Source organism: Oryza glaberrima, chromosome 6 (genome assembly GCF_000147395.1).
Source record: "Oryza glaberrima chromosome 6, OglaRS2, whole genome shotgun sequence".
NCBI classification, from domain to species: Eukaryota; Viridiplantae; Streptophyta; class Magnoliopsida; order Poales; family Poaceae; genus Oryza; species Oryza glaberrima.
Genome location: NC_068331.1, coordinates 19,888,084 through 19,895,481, shown reverse-complemented (window position 1 = coordinate 19,895,481; position 7,398 = coordinate 19,888,084). Strand labels below are relative to the sequence as shown.

The window sequence follows — 7,398 nt, the reverse complement described above, 5'->3', positions numbered from 1 at the left end:
AAAAACGAAATAGGGACGAGAATGATTGGTTGGGTCACTACAACAAATATACCTTGTAGAGGCATTTTCGAAATACTATAGAGACATTTTTAAAATGCCTTAACAGTGTTATAGAGACATTTTGAAGAGTATTTCATAAGTGCCTTTTGGTGTATTGTCTGTACGAACTAAGAGGCATTTTATAAGATGTCTCTATGCAAATAGAGGCACTTTGTAGAGGCGTTAATATGTTGTGGCAAAAAAAAGAAAAATATTAGGCATTTTATAAGATGTCTCTATGCAAATAGAGGCACTTTGTAGAGGCATTAATATGTTGTGGGAAAAAAAAGAAAAATATTATCCCTTACCAATCCTTGAACTCATGACCTCTTGAGTTGCCCATTTTTTATCTTCAATGCACTAACCATCTCAACCTCATTTAATTACATGTAAATATGTGATTTGTGCTACTTATATCTAGTTACTTGATATATATTAATATTTGGACAAATGCCTTTACCTCGTTTAAAATGCCTTAAGAAAATGCCTTTACATATGAGGCAAATTTTAAAGTGCCGAAAAGATGTCTCTATAAGATAAATTTAACAAAGTATGCTAAAAATATCTCTGAAGTGTCTCTAGAGTAAAAATATTTTAGGCGATTTTGAAAGTGCCTCTAAAAGTGTCTCTAGACTATAGAGCTTCAAAACTTAGAGGCATTTTGAAAATTGTCTCTATAAAAGAGCCTCTGTATAAGGTTTTTGTTGTGGTGGGTACGGAAAAAATAGAATATATATCGGAAGCAGGGAAGTTGTTTTTATTGAAGTAAATCATTTACTCCGATAATAGTGGGAGTAGGATGACGGGATGTGGGGTGGGATCGGAAGCAGGGAAGTTGTTTTTATTATCGAAGTAAACGGTTTTCTCCGATAACGGTGGGAGCGGGATGATGGGACGTAGGGTGACGTGCGCCTGGACTAGATGTTTGGCTCTCAGAAAACTAGTAACGCGCTGCGCTATTAGTAGTAAATTTTTTTAACTAATTTAAGCTTAAATGAGATATATATGTGTATGCAAAAATTTATAATTAAGATTTTAAAGAACTTAGAAATTAGGAATGGTTAGGACTTAGGCTTAGGAATTTCTATGTGTATAAAATTCTAATCTTAGAACTCTTGCTATATGCTCGAATGTTTACAATATACTTAGACTGAGGATGTAAGTAAAAGGTGCTGGTTGTCGAACCGACATCGATGACTGAAGTCAAAGGTGTCAGTCAGTTGGGAACTGGCACCAATCAAATTATTCGTAGTAGTGATTAATTGTTGCATAGTCGCATAAATCTGTGTAAGATAAAGTTGCTACGAATCCGTGCCAACTTTGGGATGGTTCGAACCATACATGCATCGTTTCCTACGCGAACAAGTGGGGTTTGTCTTGTGTAGCTTGTGATCTTCTCCTAGAGGAATCACAAGGCCCATCTGCCTTCCCAATTCCTTAGCTAAAAGCTTTGCCTCTGCTTCTTTCGTCAGGGCGTCAGGCTGCTTCGTTTTTGGCTCCCCCTTTTCACCGGAGATATATAGATGGTGAGGATTGTTGAGTAGAACTTACAAGTCAAGCATTTGTCGTCCAAAACACTACTATCTGGCTCGTGTGGGTTCAATGAAATGGAATACTGAATAGATGAACGAACGTAGGCCTTGTTTAGTTCGCGAATTGAAAATTTTTGGATGTCACATCGGACGTTTGACCGGATGTCGGAAGAGGTTTTCGGACACGAATAAAAAAACTAATTTCATAACTCACCTGGAAACCGTGAGACGAATTAATCTTTTGAGCCTAATTAATCCGTCATTAGCATATGTGGGTTACTGTAACACTTATGGCTAATCATGGACTAATTAGGCTCAAAAGATTCGTCTCGTGATTTCCATATAAACTGTGCAATTAGTTTTTTCTTTTTATCTATATTTAATGTTTCATACATGTGTCCAAAGATTCGATGTGACGTTTTTGGGAAAAAAATTTGGGAACTAAACCGGGCCGTAGTACAATGAATGGATTAATAACTACAATAATAAGTTGAAAATAGATATAAAATAACATTTTTATGAAATTATATGTAGTATAAAGGTTTTATGAGAATCCCAGCGTTTACAATTCAGGAAGCATACATCAATACATGTTCTTATATTCCATTTTATTGCGTGAAAACGAGCAGGCCAAAACGAGTTAGAGAGTCTATGGTCGGGACAAGCTATGCATTTATCGATAATCACATGCAAATATTATACATTCATAGTGAAACTATATTATAACTGGCATGTATTTATAATATAATTTTATAATTTACATGTAACTTTTAAAAAACCTCGTGTTACTATGTTATTTTTTGAACCGGAGGTCGCGAAACCAAATCTGTTCATCCGTGCGGGTGCTTCCCAACTTGCACAAATCTTAGAGTAAATCGAACAATATCATGTGAAAGTTACATACAAATTATTTATAGTTACATGTACTTTACAATTTAATTATATTATAATTATACTGTATTTATATTTGATAAATTTTTGAAAGAAAATTTATTGATAAAATATATAGTAAAATCGGTCAATATATAGATTTTAACTTTATTAAGAAAAAAATTACCTCGATTTTCACTAGTACTCTTTTTAAACTGCTAGAAAGTGTATTTCATACGAAAACTTGCGTTTAATATAATATAAATCAAAATTTCAAGTTTATATCAATAACTAAAACTCAATTAAGCGTGTAAATGGTTTTCTCGTTTTACGTGCCATCACTTAGTTCTCATTTTCATCACATTCAAACAGAAATACAGTTGCTTCCACACACATGTACGGCGAGAAAGAGATAGGAGCAAAGCTCCGAAAGACAGAGAGGCGCCACTCTGGTCTCAGTACTGCTACCCCAACCCCACACCCCCACCCCCACCCCAGCCGATTGCATATGCTTTGCTTCCAGCAAGCCTACAAACCCGGAAACCCCCCATCCTCGCTGACCTCAACTGTCCGCAACGCAAAACCATCCACGATCCATCCCCCACAAAACGCTTTCGCAGCAGATACACGACAAAGATCGGGATCAGGCGCCTTTCTTGACTAGTACTGTATCCGTGTGGCGTCCCAACCTAAAAGGCCAAAAAAAGGTGTCCCCCAAGCTAACCAACCCAGTAGATCCCTGACTTACAGGCTCATTTTTTTAGCTAGCTAGCTACCTCACATTCCCCCTCCACTACCCTTGTTTTTCATTAGTAACTTTTAGTATTAGGGCTAGTAGTACTTGTTTAACATTATCCTTTACAATCACTGAATCACCCCCCATGCTCGGAAAGCAAGTTTACATGAGTACCACCACATACTGTACAATTGTACTTTTGAAAAACCATATGAACATTATGAAGATATGGTGTTACGTTGCAGCTGTAGTTCAGCAACTGCGCACTCGATCGGAATGGTGTAAAAAGCACGACACCGATGTCGTGTTGTTGTTGGATTTTTTTTTTTCTCCTTCTGAATGCAAAAAGATATGTATTCTCATTAGTAATGAAATCCTGCACAATTTAGTTTTGGTTATTGGCTCCTCTCAATATTAAATTATGTTTTTTTTTGCTGTGTTTAATTTATAAGCCAAATACGTACTTCCTCCGTTTCATAATGTAAGACTTTACCCACATTCATATAGATTCTAATAAATCTATATATATAATAATGTCTAGATTCATTAGCATCTATATGAATGTGGGCAATGTTAGAAAGTCTTATATTCTTTGTAGTCTAATTGAAATCAAAGACTATAAAATAGAAACTAACATAAAACACCTAAATTAATTTCTAAAATTACAAATTTAATTACTGTGGTTTCCTGCAGCTCAAAGCCTCGCAGACAAGCGACATTTCTTCTGGAATTCTCTACTTATTTCCCCAAAAGAATGAATGCCGATATGGTGGATCTTCTTCTTCAGGTTGGCTGAAGCTGCTGTTCTGTTCTAATCAATGAAGTTCTACATGCCTTCTCCATTGAATGGTGTAAACTTTTGTGATTAATTGGAGGGAAGGGAACCATGTATATATACAGTATGCCTCATGGCGGCTTGCAATTAAATACAGTACCAAAACTGTTGATGTTCCTGCCCAACGCAATAAATCCACCAAAGTAAAAACAAGAGAGACAAGGAGCTCTGAAACCAACTGTTTTACCGGCGAGAAAAAATTGTTACATGCACATGTGTTTCTACTACCGACCACCAAGGCTTGTCTACCAGATCAGGAAAGGCTGCCACACTGGGATCTCTTCTCAGGCGACGGCGGGTCCCAATTCACACACACACACACGATGGCGCTGCTCCACCACCGTCAAGTGGATGAGCTGCTGGCAGGTGCCACCCGGATGTCCTTGAGCACCCCCACCACCTGCTGCATCGTCGGCCTCTTCTCCGGCGACTGCGCGGTGCAGAGGTACCCCACCCGCAGGCACTCCACCATCTCCCGCTCCACCGTCGACGTCTCCGGCCCGCCGCCCGCCTCGTCCCGCACTCTCGGGTCCACGATGTCTAGACCCTTGTGGTCGCGGATGATCCCCCGCGCCCAGCTGACCGACGCTTCGTCCCAGCCGGCTTGGCCGGTTATGAGCTCGAGCACCAGCACGCCGAAGCTGTACACATCCCCCTCTGGCGTCGTGTCGCTAGGGTGGCCGAAGTCGGATATCCGAGGCTCTAGGTCTTCGCCGAGGAGGATGTTGGTTGGGACCAGATGACCGTGCACGACCGGCCGACCCGACCCTGCCCACCCTTGGTGCAGGAACGCGAGCCCTCGGGCGATCCCTAGCGCGATGCGGTGCCGGGTCGGCCAGTCGGAGATGGACCGCTTGTCCTCCGCCACCTCCCAGATGTCACCGCCGGTGTCGTCCTCCATGTCGGGCCGCCCCGCCGGAAGCTCGTGCAGCCACCGGTGGAGGTCGCCTTTCTCCATGTACTCGTACAGCAGGAGCTTCTCCTTCCCTGTAATAAATGAATGTATTTGAATTTCAAAAGTTCCAGTGAGAGTACAGATTGCGGAAGAAATTTTCATCTGCACCAATTCGGTGGAGGTTGATTTGTGCACCTAATCTAACTGCTCCAACTATAGGACACACACACACTGACAGGTCAAACATGCCGTCTACATGTATGGTGTTACTCTACTCCCTAGTTGCAAACTTTATTCTGGCCAAGGATTTTCACACTGGCACTAGGAAATTGAAACAAAAATATAAATATATTTTACATATTTTTAGAAAAATACTTCACTAGTAAACGAAAACGAGTTATATTTAGCCCAAAATATTATGATTGGAAAATATTACTCCAAGTATTGTGCAAAATCTTTGGAAAAAATACACAAATTTTATTTTCTGAAAAATCCAAAAACCAATATCATTTTCTCACCTGCAATGCAGTAGCCAAGGAGCGGGAGAATATTGGGGTGCCGGAGACGCGCGAGGTCGCGGAACGCGGTCGCCGCGGTCGCGGGGTCGTCATCCTCGCCGACGCCGGCCATGGCGCCGTCCACGACGCGGACGACGACGTGCATGTCGCCCGGGAGCACGGCGCGGTACGCGGCGCCGCTGCGGCCGCCGCGCTCCGCGAGCTGCGACTCGCGCCCGAACCCGGACGTGGCCTCGGCCAGGTCGGCCAGCGTGAGCTCCATCAGCGGCCGCTCGAACAGCACCACCGGCGCAGCAGAACCCCCCTTCGCCGCCGCCGCCGCCACGGCCACCACCTCCTCCTCGTCCATCCCGCCCCAATGCGCCTTCCTCTTCTCCTCCTCCGCCTCCTTCCCCCTGTTCTTGCGGCAACGCAGCACCCCGCACGCCACGCACCCGACGAGACAGAGCAGCATGGCCACGGACACCACCCCGCACACCACCGCAACCGTGACGACGCTCAAATGCTTCCTCCTGCTCCTCGTCCGCGTCCTCCTCGCCGGCGTCGCGGTATCATTCTTTCCGCCACTTCTATGTGGATGCGATGGCGGCGGCGAAGGCGGCGGTGGAGGCCGCCGCGCCTTCGAGTTCTCGGAGAACACCAGCGAAGTGTTTCCGGAGTGGACGAAAGCAGAATGCCCGAACTTCTTGACGGCGCCGCCGTCCACCACGCCGGAGAAGTTGTTGTACGAGACGTTCAAGAAACGGAGCCCGGCGAGCGGCGGGAGGTCGCCGGGGAACCTCCCCTGCATCGCGTTCCGCGATAGGTCGAGCCGGCTCACCCGCGCCAGCCGCCTCAGCCCCTGCGGCACCGCCCGGATCCTGTTCGCCGACACGTCGAGGACGCGGAGCCCGGCGAGCGCCTCCGCCCCAGCGACGCCGGTGAACCGGTTGCCGGACACGTTGAGCGACTCGAGCCGCGGGCTAGCCTCCACCACCCGGAGAGCCCCACCCAGCTGGTTCCCGGAGACATCGACGTGCCGGAGCGACGGCGCGCGCCAGAACCCCCCGGGGATGGCGCCCTGGAGCGCGTTCCCGGACAGGTCGAGCACGGCGAGGCCCGACAGGTTGGCGAGCGCCGCCCACGCCACGGCGCCCGTGAGGTTCCGCGACGGGAGCCGCAGCTCCCGCACAGCCCCGCATGGAGGCAGCTGGAAGTTGCGCACGCCCCGGAACGCCGCCGCGACGATGGCCGCGTCGCCGCCACCGCCACCGCCGCCGGCGCAAGCCGAGGGGGAGGAGGAGACAGAGCCAGCAACCACCGACGTGGAGAGAGCCAGCAGGAGCAGGAGGAGGTGGGAGTGGAGTGGCATGGGAGAAGCAAGCGTTAGGGATCCGGAGGCATCGAACAAGGGGGAGAAGCTAACCAGCATGAAGGGAATGGAATAGTGCTACGCTGCTGCTACCGATGAGAATCATGAGATGAGACGATGGTTTAATAGATAGTGACATGACGGTGGGGGTGCCCAGGTGTCCAGTGTCATCTTGCGCTCGAAACATGCGAGTGAGGAGTTGTTGGGTTTTCTTCTCATTGTGGGGGGAGTAGACTTGCTATGGTACTAGCTACTATAGCGTCACCCTGGATGGGGTGGTTCTGGTGTTCTAATTTGAGCTGTGGTTTGGCCGTATCATGATTTTTCTAATAACTTTAGGGAAGTAGCTATATATTTATGACGCCATATTTTTCACCAAAAAATAGTCGGCATGTATTTACATTATAAGTTCCTAAATTACATATGTAATTTTAGTGTATTTACAATGTAAGTCTTGAAATTACATATGTAAGTATCTAAATTACATATGTAATTTTAGTGTATTTACAATGTAAGTACCAAAATTACATATCCAAGTTCTAAATTACACATGTGTAATTACTATGTAAATAGAGTAATTATATTCGTTGATGACCAACACTTGTCATGCAAAGCAAAAAGG

At 45.6% G+C, this 7,398-nt stretch overlaps 1 protein-coding gene across 1 annotated transcript; it reads right to left on the bottom strand.

Moving 5' to 3' along the window:
• Positions 1 to 3,928: 3,928 nt before the first annotated feature.
• Positions 3,929 to 7,029, bottom strand: LOC127775626 (calmodulin-binding receptor kinase CaMRLK-like). The gene is made up of 2 exons (XM_052301892.1): positions 5,426 to 7,029; positions 3,929 to 4,999 (listed from the first exon to the last, which is right to left on the bottom strand). The coding sequence occupies exons 1-2, from the start codon at positions 6,834 to 6,836 to the stop codon at positions 4,356 to 4,358; spliced, it is 2,055 nt and encodes a 684-aa protein (XP_052157852.1). The 5' UTR covers positions 6,837 to 7,029; the 3' UTR covers positions 3,929 to 4,355.
• Positions 7,030 to 7,398: the final 369 nt, after the last annotated feature.

Coding starts and splice junctions, on each gene's coding strand:
- LOC127775626 (XM_052301892.1), bottom strand. CDS start 6,836: ATGCTGGTTAGCTTCTCCCCCTTGTTCGATGCCTCCGGATCCCTAACG. Junction 5,000..5,425: donor CCTTGGCTACTGCATTGCAG/GTGAGAAAATGA, acceptor CATTTATTACAG/GGAAGGAGAAGCTCCTGCTG.